This window comes from Argiope bruennichi, chromosome 4, assembly GCF_947563725.1.
Source record: "Argiope bruennichi chromosome 4, qqArgBrue1.1, whole genome shotgun sequence".
NCBI classification, from domain to species: domain Eukaryota; kingdom Metazoa; phylum Arthropoda; class Arachnida; order Araneae; family Araneidae; genus Argiope; species Argiope bruennichi.
Genome location: NC_079154.1, coordinates 90,533,357 through 90,558,409, shown reverse-complemented (window position 1 = coordinate 90,558,409; position 25,053 = coordinate 90,533,357). Strand labels below are relative to the sequence as shown.

At 25.3% G+C, this 25,053-nt stretch overlaps 1 protein-coding gene across 1 annotated transcript in view; it reads right to left on the bottom strand.

Moving 5' to 3' along the window:
• Positions 1-524: 524 nt before the first annotated feature.
• The window catches only part of LOC129966927 (uncharacterized), a 68,273-nt gene continuing 43,744 nt past the window's right edge, over positions 525-25,053 (bottom strand). Inside the window, exons 3-4 of the mRNA XM_056081542.1 lie at positions 16,271-16,367; positions 525-835 (exon numbers count right to left, since the gene is read on the bottom strand). Coding sequence (XP_055937517.1) covers positions 832-835; positions 16,271-16,367 — 101 coding nt within the window. The 3' untranslated portion in view covers positions 525-831. The remainder of the gene's footprint in view (positions 836-16,270; positions 16,368-25,053) is intronic.

Below are 25,053 nucleotides of genomic sequence, written 5' to 3'. Positions count from 1 at the left end.
GTTCTCAGTAAATAGTATTATTAATTAAAATATTCTAGATACGTTTGAAAAATTTTAATGAGAATCCAATATTTCTTTTTTTTTCATATATCGTAAGATATATTAATTGTTGTTTTTTATAAAATATTGTGCATTCTAACCTTTAATAATATTTAGATGGACAAAGGATCTGTAAAATACCAATCAAAAAGGGGTGTCTTTTCAGAGAAATTTAATACAAAGTGGATTTTTATTCCTTGAATGGGAAAAGAACATAATTGAGAATATTAAAATTGAAAATATTGTTGTCGGAATTGGATTATCATTTTGTAACTAAAAAAATGTTTAATTGGTTGATAAAATTTTTCATTATAACTATATTTCTCTAGTAAATGTTTGCATCTTAATAGTTTTGTTTGTTTGATAAAATTAGAGAAAGTAAGTATGATAATAAATAAGTATAATTCGTGCTGAATTGTTAGTTAAAATAAGATTAGCTTAATAAGAACATTGTGTATTTTGTTTGTTTATTTAAACATCTTTTCACAATTATCTACATATTTGAGGTTCTTTATGAAGAAAAAAGACTCTTTTTAATATTTTCACACAAATTTACATCACAAAGCAACATCTAGTAAATGGATAGTGAACTATAACACAATAACATTTAGGACTGAGGAATTTCAGAACAAAAATTGTCCACAAATCACTGAATAACATCCTAAAAATGTTTTATTTTATTTCACAGTTCATTTATCAGTCTTTAAATGATGATGATGGCCATGCACGTCAGGTTCGAAAAAAATATTTCAGAATTTGATTGATTCTGTTAATATCCATTTCATCTTCTGTTTATCTGAAAAAAAAATCAAAAGGTTTTGATTATTCTAGAAAAAAAAGTAAGATTATAATTAAATTACAACAGCAAAATGTGCGAATATAATGTTATTCCTAGTATCATGAAACAAATACAAAATGCAAGTATAAATAAATAAGTAAGTAATTAAATAATTCGAATTTATTATGTTTAAGTTCGAATTTATTAAGTTACGTCTTATTGTTACGTAAAATAATAAAACAGAAATCATGTATTTATAAAAGGTATCTTTTATTCTAATAAAATTTTTTAAATTTAAAAATCAAATTAATACTTATATAAGACAAGTTTACAAAATATATTTCAATTCCGTAAGCATATTGTTTGCAAGTATTGAATAATGTCCTTTCTAGAACATCCTATATGTATTTTATAATAATTATGTCAAATAATATATGCTTTTTAGGTATTTATATGTCCTAATATATTGATCACCTCACGCAAACTATTAAGAAAATACAGAATTTTATATTTTATTTTTAAGAAACAAGATTTATAGAATATAAGAATTATAATCAGTCCAATAAATTTAAACTCTTATGTGGTATGATCTTTTAATCTTTAATTCATCTGAAAAAAAATTTGAAAAGAAAACATTAGTTAGGATACAATTTAATTAAAATGCTGTTAATCTAGATTTATCTTTGAAAGCCGGAATAAATAATTTATTTGGATTTGATAAACCAAAATTTGATTAATGCTATTTAATTATACATGTTTCATCTAGATATTTTCGGATTTTTCCTTTGAGATTAAGAATGGTACTTTATAATAATTAATATTGCAAATAAAAATGAAATTAAAAAATAGTCTAATAACAATATATAATTATCGTTTTTTGTATTAACATAAAAGATTTCGAATAAATACAGTTCAGATGCATTCAGATTTTTGTATCTTAACGCAAAGCATATTTATGATTAGGTTCCCATTTAAGCTTTTAATATCATGCGAATATTAACAAAACATAATTTTATAAAAAGGTAATTTATTGTTAGAATTCAATTAATTTAATCAACTGATTTTTTTTAGATGATGCAGGTATTTCCAACTTTAATTTTAATTGTATTTATTGAAATTAATTTATTAAATTATATATTATTAAAGCAATAAATGCAAATACATTCTATCAATAGTTAATCTTTCATATGCTACTGACGTTTTAATGTTTTCTATAGAAATAAATTATTATAAAAATTTGAAAATTAATAGAAGTTAAATAGCATAAGAAAAGGATTTATTTATATCCTTTTGAAGAATTATTCAATTTATTATTTTTCTAAAGCAATAATATATGCTTTTAAATTTTACTATGAGACACGAGGATTATCATAATCAGTTGAACAGGTTAATTTTTAGAATTAAATTATATTTTATCGTGATGAATTATCGATTATAATTTTTAAATTAAAATTAAAAAATAAAGCTATAAGATTAGTTTTATTGTCGTAAAAATTAAAGCTTTTTCACTACTATGAAAGATGGGAAATATGTTAGATCTAATTTTGATGTTAAATAAACGTAAAGGAAATCGAAAATTTTAATCTTTAAGAATTACATTGTTTGTAAAGTTATTATATTCATCTTCTAACATGTTTTTTTACATTCATTTCATTGCTTTCTAGAAATGTTATCTTATTAATTTGTTCCATATGAAATAATTAATTTAACTGAGTCAATTTTCATGTCAAAAATCATTAAATCATGTCAAAATCATGTCAAAAATCATTAAATCATGTCAAAAATCATCGCGAAAGATTTTTTATCTCGAAATTTTCAGAAAAGATTTTTGTCTATCGTTAATATTAAATATATTTATTACGTACCTGAAACGCATAATTTTATGTTTATTACATTTCTTCTGATAGCGAAAGATTTTTTTACTTATTATTTTTTCAACTTTATGAACATTATTTCGAATTTCATTGACTTTCAGGATGATAAAAGTTTGCTTTTCTCTTATAATAAAATAATACTGAGAAATAAATTATATTTTTTAATCATTTAAATTTTTTTTATAATAAAGATATACATTTTACAAATATATCATAAAATTATTTGTTATTCATCAGCAATTAAAATAAATTTCGAAATAATATTTTTACTGGTTTATTTTAAATTTCTCACATATTGGTGAGATAACCTTTTAATGTTCCTTTAACCGTATAATTACTTTTCTAATTTATTAAGAAAAATTGAAAATAATATAAAGACTTAGGTATTGAAAAGACCTTATTATTTCGACGTTACATTTCAAAAACTATTATTTTCCTCAAACCTTTTGAATTATATGTTAAGAAAGATAAATGAAAGAAAATTATAGTACAAAAAAAGTACATGCCAATATTTATACCCAAAACTCTAAAATAAATGCATTTTTATTGATAATTAAGGTAGCAAAGAAGAGTTTTATGTCTCTTAGAGAAGAAAAATTGTTGTTTGGGTATTAATTTTGCCAAGTTTATTTCTTCCTTTATTTTTTATTTATTTATTTTGCTTTCTGGCTCACTGAAGAATAAAAAGAACTCTTTCAAAGAATAAAAATATACTTGCAGACTTTATATGAGAGGAACTAATATTAGGTTCTTCATTTTTTTGTTTACTTAACTGTCTTTTTATCAGTGGGTGCAAGTGAAGAATTTTTAAAATAATTACAAAAAAAAAATAATACATTTTAGTCGTTTTTCACCACTTCTATTACTTTAAGTTTTTCAGTATAAATAAGTTTTAAAACTGCCGATAAATCCAAACATCTTTCACTGATAATTTGTTGCATTTTGTCGCAATGTATAAGAAATAAGTTCAAAAGAATTCATTGCCATTCATGAGAAAAACTAATCGTTTCTCTCTATAATCAAAATATAATTAAATTTATGTTTATGCGACTTGAATTTTTAATTCAAACGATGTCTTTTATTTTGCGGATTTTTTTAATCATTAATATTTAAAACTATATATCTCTCCTACACACAAGCATAAACTTCCAGAGGAAAAAAAAATTACTTTAAATAATATAAATTGTATTGTGAGCATAATTAATGATGTTCTATATTATTATTTTACATATAATTAATTTTTATAAATTATTTACAAAATTTTTATACTTCAAATATTTTTTAAATTTATCAAAAAATTAAATTAAATAGTGAAAGTTTTTTTATTAAAAGCACATATTTTATATTTTTTTACAATGCAGAGTCATTCAGACCTTTTTTATCACATAAATAGTGAAAATAATAATTATTCAATAACAATTCTGAAGTTCTATACAAAAAGTATTTTTTAGAACAAATAATATAAAAGTGAAATTACAACAAGAAAATAACAAAATAATTTCTATTACAGATATATTTCTGTGCTTAAACACTTGAAGAACAGCTGTAATAATTTGCAAGATTTCGTTTTTTATTTATTTTTTATGTAAAATGCATTAACTTCAGAAATAAAGTATGCAAATTAGTTATTTTACATTTACTCTTTTCCCCAAAATTAACGAATTTTCATTTTTGTAAACAAAATAGAAAACGTGTAAAATTAACTATTATTTACTACTAATACCAATCATAAGTATATTTAGAAAATTGTCCATAATCATTCAACAAATAAGAAATTTTAGTCTAAAATAAAAGTGAGGAGCATTTAATTGCCATTTTTGAGAAGCTATTTGGCAAAGTATAGTATTTGGCAAAGTTGGTATTTTTATTATTCCAAGCCTTAATGGGAAAGATCAGAAATATGAAAATCACCCATTGATGGCGATTACGAGTATAATAGTTAGCATAATAATAAATCTAAACACAACAGATAATGCAATCAAATCTTTGCATTAGAAGAAAGTATTTATTCCAACATTACGACCAATTTTACTGATGCAGTTCTAATATCGCTTAAGGAAGTTATGTATTTAGTTTTTTACTTAACATATTTGAAGTTATATATGTTTAGTTTATAACAAAAATATATAACTTTTGAAAATATCACATCATCAAATTAATTTTTTCTTCATCTTGAAAATTTGAATTCATTATTGCTGCAAGTATTCCATCCAAGATTTTTTTTTCCTTTGTTGATGAGAGACAAGAAGATTAGGTTTATTACTTCATACTTCAGTAGACCTCGTTGCATGGCACGATTTTGATAAAATTTTTGAATTTTTATTGCATTTGAAATTAAGTGTAAATTTTAGAATCAGACAATTGTGAAACGCTTTAAACGCTTCCAGTTTTTAAAATCAGCTATTCTTTCCTCTTCTGCAATCGGATATATAAAAATAATGATAATTAATTGAAGAAATGTATAGTCGTCCTATGACTTCTAAAATAATATGGATTACGCTAAATTACGCTAAATTTGAAATTCAAAAATATTTGGCTTGACATTAAAATATAGTTTTGCCCTTTATAAGGTATAGTTATACACTTATTAAAAATTTTAGCAATCTCTAGTCCTGGTGGACTACAAGTGAATTTGAGAATAGGCCACAAAAAATTGCTAATAATCAATAATTGAGAGCTACGTCCATTTGAATGGAGAATTATATAAAAGAAGCTACGTCCATTTTAACACCCATAATTTACCCTCACTACTTTTCCATTCATGAAGCACGTCTTCATTTAATCAAAACCATATCGTTCCTGGAACACATGTAACCGAAATCAAAACATCATATTCAATAAGTGAGTGCCTGTTTTCTTAGACGAGTTGAACTCGACGGGTTTCATGCTTTGTTGACAATGCAACCTGTTCCTCTCTCTTATTCAGGCAACAATGACTTGCCATCCATAGCTGTCGTCAGGTATCTTCGGGAAAATGTATCAGGAAGCCTTAAGAATATTATTCCTTTTTCAATGGTGCATTGGGTTACCAGGAAAATAAGAGACATGCATTGCGGCAAAATCATCGAATATGTTTTCTGAGTTTAGTACGAAGTATAAAATTGTTTTTTGATGTTTTCTTGCTTGTTTTGGTAATGCAGGGGAATAGTTTCCGGGTTGCTTAAAGAATTTTAACAAGAGACATTCAAATGTTTATTTTTTGTCACAGGAAGTTGGAAGTTTTGATAGAAATTCTGAAATCATGAGTTATGTGTGTTGTACAAATTTAGATTTACGTTACAGTGCTTCCATTTTAAGCGGAAGGGAATTGGAATTGAAAAAAACTATTCAATAAAGGTGAGAATCTAAAATAGAATTTTACTAGTATGAATTCATCTACATCTTAATATATTCTTCATGATTCAAATACTATTTTTGTAATTCTGTTTCAGAGAATGCAGAGGAAAAAGCTGACTATTAACTAAATTTTAACATAAATGTCGCCAAATTTCAGCAAATGCAGAAATATAATTAAAATCTCATATTTTAAGTGATACATCTGAAAGTGTGAAATTAATTATAAGTGAAATTAATAATAAAAGTGCGAAATTAATAATAAATCATTTTTTTTTTATTTTAGAGAAATGATTTAAATTTAAATAATTTTTTTCCTCATTCAGGAAAAAAATACTTTATTTTGTTATTTCTTTATATCTGATCAATGAAATATTATTTCTTTATGTCTGATAAATGAAGAAAAAGTGATTAAAATTTCGAATTCCTACATTCAACTGTTAAAAGACCAAAATTCAATTAAAATCTTTAAAAAAATGTCAGAATTAAATTAAAATGAAAAGTGGACCTAAAATAAAGGATTATTGAGAATTGATGATATAAAAGAGCCAATGAAATTTGATGTATAATAAAAGAAAGCTACAGCAGTAAAATTTTTATTATCAACTACTAATTATTAGTACTTGTAATTGAATTCTCATTAACGAAGTTCTTAATAATTACAAATGGTTTAATTGACAAACAACATATAAGTAGATGTTAAAAAAGCATTAGTTGAAACTTTAATGATTAAAACAATCATGTTCCTCAAAGTTTAATCATCACAACTAATAAATAGTTGAAATTTTAATGATTAAAAAATCATGTTCCTCAAAGTTTAATCATCACAACTAATAAATAGTTGAAATTTTAATGATTAAAAAATCATGTTCCTCAAATTTTAATCATCACCTCTGATAAATGCATTTTATAAGTGAATATCGATTATGTAAATTCGTAACAATTTCACACAATAGAATCAAATAAATAACAAAGATTATTTTTGAGCATAACTCATAATTAATAAGAATTTTCCTACAATTATTTAAAGGAAATAGTTGAGAAAAAGTCGTAATATCAAGATAATAAAAAACACAAAAAATTAAAAAAAAATTCAATTAAAAAATTAAAAAATTCAAGTAGCATACTGGAAATTAATAAAAATAGCAATTACCATTCACGTGATGTTAAAGAAAATAAAAGCTCAATCTATGTCATGCATTTATCGTAACACATTTATACCTTCTTTTTTCTTATTTGTGTCTATGAAAATTTCTTTAATTTCAAAACTCTATTATAGTTTTAATTGACTAAATTTTTAGTATGGACACGTATAGTGTAAACATTCATTTCAACGTAATTGACAGCGGAAAATGAATAACGAAAACAAGATAATGAAATGCAGAAAATTTTTAAATGACAATGCAATAAAGAAACAAATTAAATTTAGTAAATGACATCGAATTAATGAGTTCCCCAAGTAATTTTTTTTTCTGGATTTAATCTTAGTTATAAATATCTAAATACATTCAACGGATGTTTTTTGTCTAATAAGGAAATAATTAAAAAATTGATTTTTGTATTTATGAGGGTAAAAAAGAATTTAATTGAGTGATCTTTTTTAAATTGCCTGAGACAGCAGAATAACGAACACTTTTTACCATAAATGTATAAAGTTAATTAATAAAGAGTGTTAAATTCTTTTACAATATGGAAAACATATGGCAATCGTATTTTTTATTCTTCATCGTCTGGTTATTGTGATGAATCAATTTTGTTATTTATATTTAGTTGGTGAATTCCATTCCATATAAAAATTAGAATTATGATAGGAATAGGAAAAGTAATTAATAATGAATCATTTGGAAAGAGGAATTAAGCTATTTTAACTCACGAAATGCTTTCTTAAAAATATGATGAAACTATTTCTAATATAAAAAATATGTTTTTCCATTTATAAATAAAAAAACATCATTTATAAACGGCTAAAACATTATTAAATTCATACACTAAATTATTTAACAATAATGCGTCATGGAAATATAGAAAAATTCAATAATATATTTTCATTGTAGTAAATTGCAATAACAAGATAGCTTTATCTATTAATGAGCATATCAACCTACGCAGCTTTATTAAAATTATTTTATTACATTTACTTACTATATTATACCAATTAATCATACATATTTAATTTTCCAATTATATATATGCAAATTTTAGCAGAAAAGGATTTAAGTTATAGTTACTTTTAATCCAACAGTTAAAATATTTACGAAATTCATTGTCATAAAAATTAATCCATGAGACATTTCAAATTGATACAAATAATGTTAATTACTATATCCAATTGTTGACCATATTATTCTAAAAGCTATTTCAGAAATTTTTGAAATAAAAACGAAATTTATTATTATTTTGTAATACATATATAAATGGGAAACTATTGTGCAACAATTACAGAAGGAATAAAAGTTTAATAATTTAAAGATATCGTGGTTTTGTTATAAAATTAGAAAGTATCTATCATTTTTTTAGTTCTTGAATATATTCTAACGAACTATAACTTAGTGAACAAAAAAGAACTATCTCCATTTCGTTACACAACAAATGAGACAGAATGCATTAAAAAGATTCAGAAAATCGCAGTATTAGATGCTTCTGTGATGTTATAAAAACAAATTCATAAAAAATTATCTTATTCAATTGAAGTAAGTTTACAAATTCATAAATGCTCAGTTAAAATAAATAAATATTAAAAGCCAATAAAAACTGCAAGGAAAAATATTATTTAAACCAAAGCAAAGTTATTTTGGTTATTATTGCCTATGGTAATTATTACCAATCGTCCATGAGGTTAATCATAATTTCTATGGGTATATTCATTCTAAAATTTAAGAATATTTTTCTCTTTAATCTTAAAATACATTTTTCCTCAGCTGTAAATTATTTTCTATAAAAAATGTACAATTATTTTTTTAAAAATTCGAAAGAGTTTCTGATATACACAAACTAAATTTTCTTGTACCAGAAATTTTGATCCAATATATATTTCCTAAGATTTCAAAAACCGTGTTAAATTCTAAGTTTTTAAAAATTCCTTTAAATCAGCCATTTATTGATACGCAGAAATATTTTTATCTGCTCCATTTATTTCAGAAAAACCCAATAATAACAAAAGAAACGGTAGGATTTTTAAAATATAAACCCTTTATAAAGGTTTTGATCAGACATTGATTTTAAAATGAAAGAAAAAAAAATCAATGACTAATAGTGAAACATGGAAATCTGAGCCCCGGAGCGTTTTATCTGCTGCAGAATGGCAGTAAGTTATCGTTCTACATAAACGAAAGACTACTCTAAACCCAGTTTTATTTGTAGTCAAGACAGAAACAAGTCGCAGAAATATGGTTTCGAAGATTTTCTTGACATTTTCGATTTACTTGCGGAATTCTCTTTTCATCAGTTCCGGAAATGTTTCGAAAAACAGGATGAAGGACCTAGGGCGCTCTACTAAAACGGCTCAGACCAGACAAAAAATAAATTTGAAACTTATTTTAAAACTAATATTCACTCCCTTTCAAAATCTTTAATACGTGAGAGTGCTTGGTGAAATCTTTGGATACTTCGTTGAAATCCAATATTTTTATGCTGAAAAGATGCAGTACGTTTTGGTAACGATTGATTAGATTGCGGAGATTGGTGTGTCTAGGCCCTATCATAGCATGCTTTAGCATAAATTTGCAAAAACTGCCTATTCTCGTTTATGTACAGATTGAAGAATGAATGCTACGATAGAAATTATTTTCTAATAAAAGGTATAGATATTTTTTCTATGCCTCTATCGGTTTTTTTTAAAGATATTTTCATTTTATATCTGAAATTAAAAATATTTCTCTACATAAGAGTATCGCCTTATTATTCAGAGAGCTGTGAATCAATTTGCACAAAATAGCCTCTCGCTTTTAAACTGTTTATATAATATTTACTTTTTATCTTAACATAAAGTAAATATTTCGGAATTTTATTTTTAGGTGTTGTTTTGATATTAATACCAAATTTAAAACAAATTATATGTTACATAACCACAATTAATTGAAAACAGCATGTAACATTATAAAAATTCGTCAAGTTAATCATTCTTAAATAGAATATAATGCTTTCATTACACTAAACATTAACTTATTGTCAGCTTCATATGAAATTGTGTAGTTCGAAAATTTAATAAATGTATAGAGTTTTTTAAGAATTTTGCAATTATAAAAATATGTACGTGATTAGCATTTTTGCAATGTCTCTAAACTTAAATTAATTTGTAAGCATAAAAATACTTGTGTAGTACATTTCTAAGCTGTTAATTCAACAATTACTAGATCATTTAAAAAAGGCTTCATTAATTTTTTTCCCTAAAAATCAGTAAATACCTAGTAAAATTTTGAAACATTAATTAAAATCGCATTTGGGTCAAATAAAATATTTAATCAATTCAGTTTTTATTTGGAAAATTAAATTTTTTCATAATTTAATTTCAGAAATAAATTTCCTTCTAACTTGAAAATTTAGTTCTTTCCTTTAAAAAAAAGTGAAATTTGCTAATCGCAAAATGAAAGAGAAATAATTTAAACTGAAGTCTAACAATGCATTTTATCCTTTTTATTATTTTTCAGAAACAAACCTTAAGTCATTATCGAAACTACAAATTTGATTCAACAGAATCGCTCGTAAAGTTAACTTATTTTTATTCTGAAGTGATAAAACCAATTTAATGTTGTAATTTCAATCAAAAGGAGAAAAGAAAATACACAAATGTAAAAAAAGCTCTTTGATTTTCTATTATTGAAAGAAAAGTTACTTTCCTTTCAAAATGATGCTATATTATTATCCTCTTTATGTAATTCCGACACCAGAATTTACAAACAAGGAATATTTTATTCAAAACAAAGAAAAATCAAAGCACCGGGCAATGACAAAACTGTCATACCCTTAAGCTATACCCGTGAACCAGGAAAAGCAATCCTCTCCATTTTTATCAGAGGATATCTGGTCTAAATTAATTAACCGAAAATTCAAAGGTATTCTTCCAACAAGTGGGTGTATATTGTTTTAATTAGGTCCTTCATTTTTAAGTGGCTCTAAATTAGAAAGTCAAATACATTGTTGTTTTTCCTTTTCTTCAGGTTTTGAGACGTTCTCCTGAAACTGGGTACCGTGGATCTGAAGCAAATGTGGCTCTTAATAGAATGGTTTTAAATCGAGTCTAATTAAACATCAGTGGAGAATTTCATTTGTTTGTAAATTGCCACCACCTGATACCTCGAGAGAAGAAAGGGACACTTGAGGACAATAATTGGAAAATATAGCTGCGGGTGCGGAGTTTGAAAGAATCTGCAGCTGGAAGTGGATCCATAAGCAAAAATTCCTTACCTTTAAAAAATTTGTTTTTATTATTGATAGGGTTATACAAAATTAAACAACAGTAAATCTATTTTTATAGTAATACAATATTAATTAAATTTGTTTATATAGTTATATAGTAAATCTGTTTATACAGTTATATAGTAAATCTGTAGTTATACAATTTTAAAAAGCTTTAAATATAAAGCTAGAAGTAATGTTTTTTCTGCTTTTCAAGACATATTTACACTATATTTACATTGTTACAATAAGCAAAAAATTAAATTTTCTCAAATATATTATGAAATATATGAATATAAAAATGATATATAATATTTCTTAAATGAAATTATCTCCAATATGTTTCAATCTCTATCTAGTTAGGATACTTAACTGCTCTTGTTGAGATTCAGGTCTATTTGCATTTTTGTGATATGCAGAAAATTAATTATCTATGCTAAAACATGTTCTACTATAAGGAGAGTTTGGAAGAGCAGATTTAAAATTTGCTATTTTTTCGAAATTATACGTAATTTCTTAACATTTTTGTGATTAAGGATTTAAAAAATATATTTCATAACTCACCAGGGTCCTAAATCGTATGATTTTCTGAAAAATAAGTTAGTAGTAATGCTATTTTTTTTTGAGCTGCAAAGTGAAACTATTTTTTATAAGAATCATACAAAGCATTTATTATATTTAAATTTATCACACTTTATAAAGAACTTGTACACTTAAAAAATTAGTTGGACTTTGATATCAATTAATAAAATAAAAATTAATTTTGTTTTATTATTTATTTACCACTCCAAAAATCAAAGATATATCTTAAGTCTCAATGATACAGATTTTTTTATTGAAAATCTAAGTTATCACAATGTTAGTTCAATTTTTTTTTATTTATAAAGAATTCCGAGAAAATCTACAAAACGAATTTCATATACATTCATTTCATTTCTTTTGCATATTTACAAGATGAAACCTTTTCTTATAAGAAACATTCAAAGCTTTTATTATTGTTAAACTTTTCACCCTTAACAAGAAATTTTTACAAGAAAATAATTATTCGGGCTTTGATATCAATAAATGAAATAAAAATTCATTTTATTTTATTAAACATTCACCACTCCAAAAACAAAAAAATATATATATCTTAATCATCAATAACAAAGATTTTTGTAAAAGAATCTAAGCTATCGCAAGCTCAGTTAAATTATTTTTATTTAAAAAAACTCTGAGAAAAATTACATAAGGAGTTTCATTTGCATATTTTCTAAAATCTATCTAAATAATAAACATTATTCAATAATGAAATAATAAAACATCAAATTATCTCTAAACATCCGAGTAAAAGATATTTATAAAAAAATACTGCAAAACAGAAAACAACGAATGCTTCTAAAAATTTTGTTAAATGAAATAGGAAGCATACGAATTGCTCATGTGACGTTTTGTTCAATAAAGACAAATATTCTTTTAATTCCAAAATGTGCAATAGCTCTTACTTCGACAAAAATACAAAAAAATGCCTTTAGAAAAAGGAGAAACAAAGCTTTGCTTTAAAGGAAAATATATTACATTAGAGCATGTTAATTTCTTAACTAAATCAATATTAATTTAGGAGCTAAAAGGATTTTGTTTGTTTGGAATTCCAAAAGAAAATATTTTCTAACGAATGTTGAATATACTGCAATGGGAATAGGTTTAATATTTATTGGTTGAAGGGAATGAAAATGCAATTAAAATCGATATAAAGACTAAGCTAAACTAAACCTTTTTTTTCCTTAAAATCTTTATTTCTCATATGCGTTTCGTCAAAAATGACTTGTTAGAATAAATTAATGATCTATAAACACAATAGAAATTATACATTTCTCTATGGATATTGTATTAAAAGGCAAATAATCAAGTAATTTCAAACAGAAAGAGTAAATGAATAGGCAGCCCATTAACATTTATTTTAAATACTAGCATTGTGGAATATCGTTGATTAGCAAAATATTCTGGAAATGTGTTGGAATTATATTTAAAAATGCCTTTAGGAAATGGATAAACAAAGTTTTGCTTTAAAGGAAAACATATTACATTAGAACATGTTAATATCTTAACTAAATCAATATTAATTTAGAAGCTAACAGAATTTTGTTTGTTTGGAATTCCAAAAGAAAATGTTTTCTAACGAATGTCGAATATACTGCAATGGGAATAGGTTTAAAATTTATTGGTTGAAAGGAATGAAAATGCAAATAAAATCGATTTAAAGACTAAGCTAAACAAAATCTTTTTTTTTTCTTTAAAATCTTTATTTATCATATCCGTTTCGTCAAAAATAACTTGTTAGAATAAATTAATGATCTATAAACCCAATAGAAATTATGCATTTCTCAATGGATATTGTATTAAAAGGCAAATAATCAAGTAATTTCAAACAGAAAGCATAAATGAATAGGCAGCGCATTAATATTTATTTTAAATACTTACATTGTGGAATATCTTTGATTAGTAAAGTATTCTGGAAATGTGTTGGTATTCTATTTTTTTATTTCCATTCGATTAATATGTCAAATTTTTCCTCTCAAAAAATGTATTAAAATTATATTTATTTAGATACAATCTATATGAAAAATTAATGGAATAAGTGATTCTCATCTAAAGAGACATATATAAAGATGGAGTTAAAAAAACTGCAGTTCATCTATCTATACTTATAATAAAGCTCAATGTGTGTGTGTGTGTGGGTGTTGGCGCTCTACAGGCCAGGTCATTTGACATACAGCTACCAAATTTGGTACATGTATACCTTAGAGGTCGGGAATGTGCACCTGGAGTCCCTTTTTTTGAAATTTTAATTAAAATTTTAATTATTAATTAAAAACTAACTTTCCCGCCAAAATAATCTTCCATTTTCCCCAACGCCAAATGATTTAGGCTTTAGTTCTTTTTTTCTCCCAACAGTAATGAGGCTAGGGTTAAGATTTTTCGGCGGATTATTTCAAACGATTCTGTTTATTTTCTTAATGTTTTATGAATTTAAAATTAAACATTGTTAATTAATCCATGTTTCAGATTCATTCTGAAGTACTTTTGAATTAAAATAACACAGAATAAAGGAAATTAAAAATGTATAATCTGCATAGCGTTACCCCAACTGGCGTAGAAAAATTCACGCATTTGCGTTAACGTAACTGGCGAAGAAAATTCACGCATTTGCGTTACCGTAAAAGTCGAAGAAAATTCACGCATGCGCACTGTGTTCTGATTGTTGGCATGGCAACCATTATCAACGGACGATTTAAATTACTTTTAGGTTAGTTGTATGCTTTTGTAAGTAAATTGTATTTATGTTAGTTATATATTTTTTGTATATGCTTATAGTTTTAAGTACATCGTTTTTTAAGTAGTTTTTTTTAACCTGTTTTCAATGATTTAAATTATTTTTAGGCTAATTGCATGCTTTTGTAATTAAATTATATTTATGTTAGTTATATATTTTTTGATATATGCTTATAGTTTTAAGTACATCGTTTTTTAAGTAGTTTTTTTAAACCTGTTTTCGACCGATTATTTTAAACGATTCATTTTATTTTCTTAGTGTTTGATGCATTTAAAATGAAACATTGTTAATGAATCGATAAGTTCATGATGAATCTGAGAAAATTTTGTTGACAAATTCTTGAGATATTATATAAATTAAGAAAGATATTCTTTAGTGCCCATAAAGTTTAAACGCTCAGTGACTCTATTATCAGTAATCATATTATTAAAAAAAATGCTTTGTTTCAGTAAAAAATATTATTATATTAATTGCAGATTAATCCTTTACACTTTAATTTAAAGCATAAATTCTACGAGGGGTAACAGAAAATGAGAGAGATACATATCACGTTGTGACTGAAGGCCTTTATAATATTATGAGTGAATTATATGACTATCAAAATTTGAAGTTTTAAAATATTTTGCTGAAGAATCTATTAAAGTTGGAATTGCATAAAATATTTAATTATTAAAATTTTAACGAACATTAATATTGGCGAACCGGCTGGTCGCCAAAGGCGGCTAGTATCAATATAAAAACTGTCATTAAATTCATACTGAATTATAAACCAACTGAAAATATTTTTCAAATTAAATTAAGATGTTTTCAATTAAAAAGCGACAATTATATATATTAAGTACAGCTCTAAATCGTTAGTTTTATTTAATTACTTGTTTAAAGGATTCCTTCTCATTTCAAAATGTGAGCAGGAATTTTAATTTTATAATTAGTTTGGCTTTCATTTTGTAATATTTGACTTTTGTTTAATCATTTATCTTATGTATTCACATTAATAAATTACAATTCTAAAAAAAGAATTTTAAAATTTACGATCTTATGAAAATGCATTAAAATTTTCTTAAACACATCTCAGGCAACCCACTTAATAACTTGCAAGGGTGAAATCAGAAGCTCATAAATTTTAAATTGCTTTTAGATGTTACAATTTTAAGTTACAAATATATTTTTGCTAATCGCTAAAATTATTTGTGTTATTAGTTCAAACTGGTGAGTCATAAACAGCACAAGCTAAACTGAAATGACCTAAAACTTGAACTTCGCTCTGTATGATCATCTCATTCAAATTGATTGTAAAGGTTCTATTCCAGTTCAAAATAAAAAAAAAATCTGTATAAAGGCAATTCTTAATAAATTAGTCAGTCTAGATGGCCATTCATTTCCTTTATATGATAATCATCTAATTCTCGAAAACACATTAAAAAGATAGGTACAATACTTGCTGTTTATTAAATAAAGCTACAGAGTGTAAGACGTTACACATAAAATATGGACGCTAATCTCCACAGAATTCTTCTTTAAAAGAAATGAGGGCATTACCTTCTCCCGCTCAGTTGCATCCTCTCCCGGAAGGATCCAAGATCGGGGGACTTTCCTCTGTAGTGCAAAATGTAGTCGGGCAAGTCCACTCCCATGGCTAAGCAAAGATAAAATAAATAACATTGATTAAAGAAATAAATATTTTAATTTAACTTCACAATGCAATATAATGATTATTTGTTTGCAGTAATTATTTCATAACTTAGGTTGGCAGTAGTCTCATGGTGAATTATCATCAAAAATATATTTTCTAATATATATAAGAAAAAAAACAAATGGCAGTGTGAGATCTAGTGTTCTTGGATTGTGAATTTATAGACGAAGAAACTTTGTTTTCATGGAAAAAAACGAGTGTAAATATTTTTTAATTAAAATTTCAATGAAAATATTTTGGAACACTATTTATTTCAATTAACCAATCAAGAAAAAAACTATTTTGTTTATTAATAATTACTCAAAAAGTTATGATTTATAGCAAATGTGATCAATCAAATTTTTATTTTATCAGAGGAAAATTAAACTTTATGGCATTTTTGGAAAATTAGTTCCATTTTAAAACCCATTAACACTTCTATTGTATAATATATAACAAATAAATCTGGAAATATTTGATCTGTTTCGAATATATTTTTGATTTCAATAGATTTATGATCTGACTCTTAAGTACAATATAATTTAAATTTCCTTACATATTTCTTTTTTTATAATATTTATCAATTTTATTATCATTCTAAGAGAGTTATACCGTCAATCTCAAATTGCGAATTAATTTAGAATATATTGAGATAATTAGTTGTCTGCAAAAAGTTCGAAAAAAAAAACATATTAGCTACGATACATATCTTCATCAACATATTTTCTTTTATGGGGGATTATATCTTTTATTTCAATATAATTACTCTTTTATTTTTATAATAGTAGTATACATTTTGTTTCAAGTAATGGTAATTGCGATTAATGTTGTTAAATTTTAATACAATATTTCTGCATTAGAATAGAAATTCATGAATACAAATTTCACTTCAATTTCCTTCTCATACCGTAAGATAACCATAAAAATAAAAATAAAACTTTTAAATCTTACGTAATAAAGATAATCATTTTTAATGAAGTATTAATAATATTAATAGTGAGTCATAATTTCACGCTAAAATATTAATATTTGAAATTTTTGAATGATAAAATGTTAGCAGACTTTTGAAATTCTGAAAGTTGAATCCAAAATTTTTAATTGTTCCATTGATTGTATTTATCTATTCCATTATATATTCCATTCCATTCCAGCGTATTTATACAGTAATATAATAATTCGAACTTCAAGATTTAAAAATTTATACAGAAAATTCAAAGGGCAAAATATATATATATATTATTTTGCATTATAGAAAATACTTAAAATCTAAAAAAAAATTCACAAGCAACTCGGTTTAAATTTCTCAGTAGAAGAAAGAGTTTGTAATGTCAATAGTTAAATATTTTGCAAGGAAAAGGAATTTAGACTTTAATTAAGTTGCACTTTGTTAAAAATAATAACGTTTCATCAACCTTCATAGAATTGCTTGTAAAATCATTTTATAGTCAATTGAATAAACATAAAGTATTTTTTAATAAAATAACTATACGTTTTTAAATGAACAAAGGATTTGCTTATCAATTTTCTAGATTGTTTAGATATTTAATTCTGAAAAATGAAATATTCTGATGGAAATTTTTCTACTAATAAAACCCAAAAAAGTCTCAAAGTAGCTTAACAATTATATAATAATTCGAAAAAGAAAAAAAATATATCATAAAAGCTTATTTTAATAACTTATTTTTCTGGACAAAAACTAAGCCACAAAATCTTTTAAGTTTCAACGCAGCAAGTAATTTTTATACTTTATAATGAAATACACCATTCCGTTGAGTATTGCTTAAGAACTGAATTCATTCTAAGCTCAGGTTTTCCAGATTAAAATTAATATTCATCATTTTTCTAATTCATAACATCGCCAAACATGAATAATCGTTCTTTTCAATCAATAAGGAATTAAGTTACTTTTCTTAAAGGTTTAAAAAATTCAATTATACTCTGAATAATAATCGAAACGCACTTCAAACAGCAAAAGGGAAGCTCTTTACATGGGCAAAGAATGTCATTTTTGCTCTTCTAAATCCCCGATATCCTTTTCATAAGCAGAGTAAATATCTCTTCAGTATTTGTCTCAGCTGCTACAAGAAATCAATTCCTCACTGATTCAAAATCAAGCCGTGTATTAAACTGTTATGTAAATTAAGGAGAATCATCAAGTTTGAAAAATTCAATGATCAGTCCCTCGTGAAGAAAGCTATTGAGCCAAGACTGAAAGCAAGCAGCTTTGTGTACTTATCTGCTGAAGTTATTAAAAGCGGATAAAAATATTTAAAGAAATTGTAAAGAGAAGTTCAAAGAATTAAATTACTTTTAGGGAAGAAGTCTACCTTTAGAGGGTAATCGAAAGAGGTATGTATTTGAAATGTAATTAAAGCGACACAGGACTGGTAGTTAATTAAAAGGATCCAATACTTTTCCTGAGAATTTCTATAATAAAATATTAATTTATGTTAAAATTTAAATGGGCTTTTTACTGTTTACATTTTGTTTATTTTGTAAGCTAACATTTTATTGAAGAAATGAATTATTAATTTTTTAGGAAGAGAGAAAGTTATTTAAAAAGATATTATTATGAGCAATAGCATTTTGTATTGGCTACGATGGCCTTGTGGCTGAGACTCAGTTTCGCAAACAATGGAGGTAGGTTCGGAAACTGCCATGAAAAGTTTCATGGAAATTCCATGGAAAACAAACCATGGAAAATTATCCATGTATGAAGGTGTAATTATCATTTAATTCAAGTATGATCTATTCTCCTGTTTTTGTGTGATCTTCAATTTTGGTCAAGCGAATGGAAGGTCAACTTCATCAGCCTATGTTTCAAAATTATTATTGTCAACTCTTATAACACTCGTGCAGTTTCAAAACGGAAATAATATAACTAAAATATATAAGATGTATTTTATTTTTCGCATAAATAATAATTTACTTATTTAATTAGACTTCAAATTTTCAAAGAAATTAATTTAATAATTTGATTGAAACAAAAGATATCATCATAATTATCTATACAGAGGGAAAATAAATATGTTTTTTAACACTATTCAGTTGGAGAAATGGAGCATTTATCCAAAATTATGAGTTCAAATCTTAACAGAGAAAAGAAGGATTATTTTACATTTCTTGTAAAAGGATTTGAAAGATCATCGTATGATCCAAATTTATTTCCTTGCTGTAATCTTTGTTTAAATTTTTATTATTCTGATTTCATTTAAAATTAAATCATTGAAAAATAATTTAAGTAAGGATTTTATTTCGGGGGAAAAATAAATAGCAATACAAAAGCAACTTCAATTGAAATGTAACTTTTTTTTAACAACCTAATCCAAAATGTGTCTAATCCAGTATATCATTTATTAATATTAAAACCTTACGGATCGACAATGAGAGCATATCCTCTAGAATTAATATTAATAACTTTGACAAACAACTTAAATTATATTTGATTATTCTGCAAAGAAGCTTCAATTAAACAAAAAGTATGAGTGTTTAAAACAAACACATGCCTTGAAATCACATTAGTACCAATTATACTGGACATGAAAACTTCAAATCTCTTCTAATGGTTTTTAAAAAGTTTCAATTTTACAAGGTTTGTAAATTCAAATCCAGAGTATAGACAAATACTTCTGTTAACAATGAAAAAGTAACGTTTCATTTAGAACTTGTAATTGCCAAACACAAAATATATAAAAGAACTAGTTAATTATAAATTAATTCAGGAAATTTTAATTAATAATGTTACAAAGATTTAAGAGTCACAAGCTGTTATTAAATAAAGTAGATACAATGCATGTATTTAAAATGAAATTAAAAAATATTTTCTTCATAAATTCTAAGTATCAAACTTCAGCATGTTAGTGAAATAAATAGAAATTTCATATTAACTCTTTATATCTATATCCAATGCCTTGGATAAAAAGAACAAAAGAAAAAATTAAACCTTGGTTTGAAAGTTTTTTTTAAAGTAAGTTATAAATACAACGCAGTATTTTATTTTATCTATAGTTATTATAGAATGACCAACTAAGAACATTCAATAATTTATTTTTATATAGACATTCCAACGTTCGGATTGAAACCATGGAGACAACATATTTATATATATCGCTAATTCTAGACCATTGGAATTTCTTATTCTTTCACCGATTATTTCTTAAAAAATTCTAAAAGTTCTGATCCGTAGTTTTAAACTATTCTTGGCTTAACTTTTTTTAATACAACTTTCCTCTACAAGAAAAATAACTGCTTTTAGTTCTCCAAACATCCAATTTTTGCGTGTCCCTAAAAGATTACTTAACGTTGATAATATATTTAATGTCAGAGGGAACTTAGTTTAGATATCTTTCGTGTGGGCTTAATATTATCAGCCAACTCAAGTAACTAACTTACCTAAAAGCTGTAGTAGATAATACGTTAAAACAGCCACTGTTACTAGAAAAGAATAAAAATTCGAACAATGTTTTCCTTTGTATTATTAGTAAATTATTTTAAAGTATTATGAACTAATTCTTACTGAGATTTGCGCCTTTACTTAGAAAACATTTTGATGAAACAAGGTAAGGTTTCCCCGCTTTCTCTATAAAATTAACGAGTTGCATTGGTAGCATTTATAATTCCCTTATTTACTGACTGCATAGATTCATAGTACATATTGATGATAGAACTTCATGTGAAGTAAAATGTTCTAAATGAGAGTCATTTTTATGCATCTGTTGTATGTAGAAATATGATATTAATGATTTACAAAAAAATTAATTTAGAAATTATGAAAAGTTATATTTGACAGAGTAGACTTGCAAAATTCCTCTAATTAATAAAAAATGAATTTATCGGGAACTAATTATAAGACCGAATTATCAACAAGTTTCTCTTCCAAGAATGGAACATTTGAAGCACTGTGCACAAATTAGTGTGACTGTGCATGAATAATTCTTTAACAAGAATTTCTTTATATTGTGACTGAGATCATATATTATGTGCTTCGTATAAGCGCATGTTCCTAAAGCAATGCTTTCTCTATCTTGAAATTTTCAAAGGAACAAGAATGAAAAACTTATGACTTTATTTGGGTTTGAATGACAATTATTTTAAATACTAAAAAAAATAATGAGCAGAAAACAGGAGTTAAAATACTAGTAAGTCCTCATTCTTTAATTTATCGCAACATAGAATATGCAGTCATTTTTTAAAATTAAGCTTGTCAGAATAATCAAATGTTTGATTATATTTGTATAGTTTTAGTTATAGCAACTTCTTAATATGCGGTTTTATGACACACTTTTGGTTTGGTTTGGTTATATTAACGTCCCGTTTGAAGCAACACTAGGGCTATTTTGGGACGGACCTCGTAATTTTGAACCACGGTCAGATGACGAGGACGACACCTGAGCTGGCACCCCACTCTCCACACTAGCGGGAGGACTTTTGGTCATGACAGATTTAACGTGCAACAGGCCCCCTTACACGACGGTTCTTCAGTGGAATCGGGTCACGAACCTGAAGCCCTCCGGTTCCGAAGCTGAGACTTTACCATCAGGCCACCGCGGCCCGATACACTTTTGGGGGAATTTTTCAATTTTGAATTGTCATCAGATGATGAGGATGACTTCTAAGCAGCCCTTCTATAAATTTCGAATGCACACCAGCTAGAGTACTCTAGAAACGATATTGAATTAAAGTTACATAAAACCAAATAAACACTTTATTTTAATGTTAGGGGATTTTATACTTAAAGCTACACAGTTCCCACAGGGAAGAAACTTCATTAATAATCCAATGTAGATCCACTATAATAAAAGAAATTATGTAGAAAAAAATTATTTTTTAAAAAATAAATATATTTTTGTGTATAAATCCAGATCATAATTTAAACCATTATGGAGAAAACACAAACAATTATTTATTGTGTACAAAGTCAAGCAGGAATTTTATTCGAACTTATTATTTGGCAATTTAGAAAAAATATTTAATCTGCCCAATAGAAATTTATTAGATTTTAAGTGATGTAAAAATATTTCAAGAATTTTATTTAAATTATGCAGATGGCTTTAAAGTATATAAAATAGTTTTCAAATATAAAAAGTCACGTATTCCAATTTTTTTTAAAACAACTATTTAACCCTTTAAAGGACCATTTTTTTCTAGTCATATTATGTTAAAATATCTTTAGGCTTGATATTAGAATAAGAAAGGGATTCATTTAGCTTATTAGATACATTTAATTTGATTAATTAATTAATTTGGCTAATTAATAATTAACTATCAAATCAAGACACATCATTTTGTGTAAAATAAAGAACTAAAGCATCTAAGTTTCTGCCTTTCTAAAAAAATTTGTCAGAACTTATGCCAACATACATAAATTCATACAAAGATTGATAAATTTGGTGCGAAGCATACTTCCCACGGCTCTAGAAAGGGTTAAACAAGAATAAAATAATAATTTTATCTACTAAAATTTTAACTGATGAAACAAAATTGAATTGAAAATGTTTCCTCATAAAAGTAACTTCTTATCTATTTATATTAATTCCCCACTTTTAAAAATATCTTTACATTTTCTGCAACAGTTTTTTAACAAATTTAAAAGGAGTGTTACCATCTAAATAACTTCATGATCTTATCAGTGTCATTTTTCTAACGATCCATTAGCAACTAACTCCAGGGAATTTCAATATCATCTTGAAGGCTTTGGGATTGCATTGATGGGGACTTTCTTTCGAAAAGTAACAACGCCTTCTAAGGCTCAATTTTATATCAATTTTTACTCTGACACCGTGTTGATGACATCTGGATCATATTCTTTTGGGGGTCTTTTCCCAGTAATACGACACTTTATTCACTTTCTTTTTTTCTGAAACATTTTTCCGTTGAAGTGTAGGTTCGTTGGTTTTGTTCTTATCATAGCAAAGAAGAGATATTTGCACCTTAGAATACGCGTGGGCTTTTGTACTAAAAGTAAGCTTTGCATGGGGATTGTTCATGTATTTCTTTCTACTGTTAGTTGACCTCATAGAAACTTGGTAACTTTTTTTTGCCAAAAAAAATTATGCGTATTCCTAATCATTATAACTAATTTGAATAGTGTTTTTTAATGGAAATATGTAACATTATTTATATAATATTCCTGATTTCAGAATAATATATTTTTATAAAGCTGTTTGAATATTAGTTTTTCGTGCATTCTTTGAGAAGTTATATTTATTTTTCTGTTGCATTTGCATTTTATGTTTTATAGCAATTTTACATCATTAAATGCTGCTTTCTCAAACTCTAAATTCAATCTCCGTAAGAAAGGCTTCATGAATTAAAATCTAACATAACTTTATGAACAAATTTGGTGTAATAAATTCAGCATCTTTTACAGTTTTTGAACAATTAAATATGAAATATGCTTTTTTAAAAGGACTTTAGAGTTGTTTTAATGTTTCTTATCATGAAAAAATTAAAATTTTATATTATTTATAAATTAAATCCTAGCACTTAAAGATTAAAGATAGAAATAAAGCCCATTACTTAGTTCAAGAGCGAGCTAATATGCGTTTTAATTTCTTTACAAAATTTTGAACAAATAATTTGATTATTTTCCAAAATAATTATTTTGTTTGATAATTCTTTTTTGTAAAAAAAATCCTATATTCAAAATACTTTTAGTTTTAACTGAAATAATTTTGTTTCATAGCATTTTTCGCAGTCCATTTTATCCAAATATATAAAAATATAATAATTTTAAAACATTTTTTTTCAAAAAATTTGTTCCGAACATAGTCGTATTCGCTGCATTTTGTTTCAAAAACAATATTTTAATAAAAAAAATATGCTTTTCAAGAGAAGGCAAGTTTTCTTATTTTGATTAAGAGTGATTTTTTTATATATTTCTTAAGAGTTTTTTTTTTAAATAATTGGTCGATTATATTGTTTTAAGTTTTTTATTCGTATTAAGAAAAGGCATACTATAGAAATTCAAATTTTTGAGCTGCATGACAAAAAATAAATATCAAAGGATCAAGGAATTTTTAAATTGTAAGTGATGAATCTTATAAAAATATTTCTTTAGTGATTTAACATTACATGCAAATCAATTAATTTCAATAATAACTTCTGTTGTTATTTACAATATTTTTTTCTAAAATGCACGGTGTCTTCTTGATAACGATTTTAAGCAAAAAATTTGGGCGGATTGTTTAAATGGCTAGTGAGGGAGCGCTTGTTAGCAGAGGTTCAAAATTCATGATTCCCATTTCACGTGAGATTACAAATGCAACTTAATGCAACTTGTTAAAGCTAATTCAAATACTCTTTTTATTTTCCATAAATTCGAAAATTCTTTAGGATGTTTTCTGGTAAATTCTTATACTTAACGGAACCGTAATGTTTGATCATATAATTTTCTTTTTTTAATTGATTATACATTCTTTGGTCTGCTTTATAATCTAAGGAAAATGAAATATGTAATAGCTATTAAATATCATTATATATTTTATTATAAACCTGTATGTTAAATTTTCATGTCAGTTTGTTCTTATGGAACAAATGGCCATGAAACGCGTGACGGGTCACTAACTATATGCGTGATGCGATATGGTTAAAATTAGCACTTGCTTCAAAAACTCAAATTAATTGTCTATAGGCGATAAAATAGTCACAG